The sequence below is a fragment of the Microtus ochrogaster genome, chromosome 5, assembly GCF_000317375.1.
Source record: "Microtus ochrogaster isolate Prairie Vole_2 chromosome 5, MicOch1.0, whole genome shotgun sequence".
Classification (NCBI taxonomy): Eukaryota; Metazoa; Chordata; class Mammalia; order Rodentia; family Cricetidae; genus Microtus; species Microtus ochrogaster.
In genome coordinates, this window is record NC_022012.1 from 82096216 (window position 1) to 82096915 (window position 700).

The 700-nt window shown below is 50.4% G+C and overlaps 1 protein-coding gene across 1 annotated transcript in view; it reads left to right on the plus strand.

Moving 5' to 3' along the window:
* Window positions 1-687, plus strand: part of Nme6 (NME/NM23 nucleoside diphosphate kinase 6) — a 5184-nt gene extending 4497 nt beyond the window's left edge. The window contains 1 exon segment of the mRNA XM_026778959.1: window positions 314-687. Coding sequence (XP_026634760.1) covers window positions 314-537 — 224 coding nt within the window. The 3' untranslated portion in view covers window positions 538-687.
* The last annotated feature ends 13 nt before the right edge of the window (window positions 688-700 follow it).

The following is a 700-nucleotide window of genomic DNA, read 5'->3' on the forward strand; positions in this document are numbered from 1 at the left end:
AGGGCTACACAGAGAAACCCTGTCTCAAAAAAACTAAAAGAGTCATGACTGAGCTACACTGACCCATAGGCAGTAGGTGCTTGTCCTGTGTCTACCGAGCCAATGGCTATGGTGGAGTACCGTGGAATGCTGCTTAGCAACTCTGCTCATCACTCTTTGCACATCGGTAGTCGGCCTCTCCTGGTCAGTTCCCCTTTGAAGCAGCCTCAGTACTCACTAGAAGACAGAGACGTTCAGGAAGTACAGTGAACTCATTCCTGCCCTGTCCACAACATGTCTAGATTAGGTGGTCACATCCCTTCTTTATCCTCAGTGGGCCAATCCGAGCCTACATCCTTGCCCACAAAGATGCCATCCAGCTTTGGAGGACACTGATGGGGCCCACCAGAGTATTTCGAGCACGCTACATGGCCCCAGATTCAATTCGTGGGAGTTTGGGCCTCACTGACACCCGAAACACTACCCATGGCTCAGGTGAGTCTCAACCTCTCATCCACAGCCACACATGAGGAAGGATGTCTTGGGGCAGACGAGTAAGCCATGTGATGAGATTGACAGCAGTGGTCCCTCCATTGAGCTTGTTTCCATATATTTCTGCCCTGTATAGCCGTCTCAGCCGTGTGGCCTGTACTGAGTGGATCAGTACATTCGCTGTGATAACCCTTCTCTCTCATTTGGGTTTTTCCTTGTTGGGTTTTTT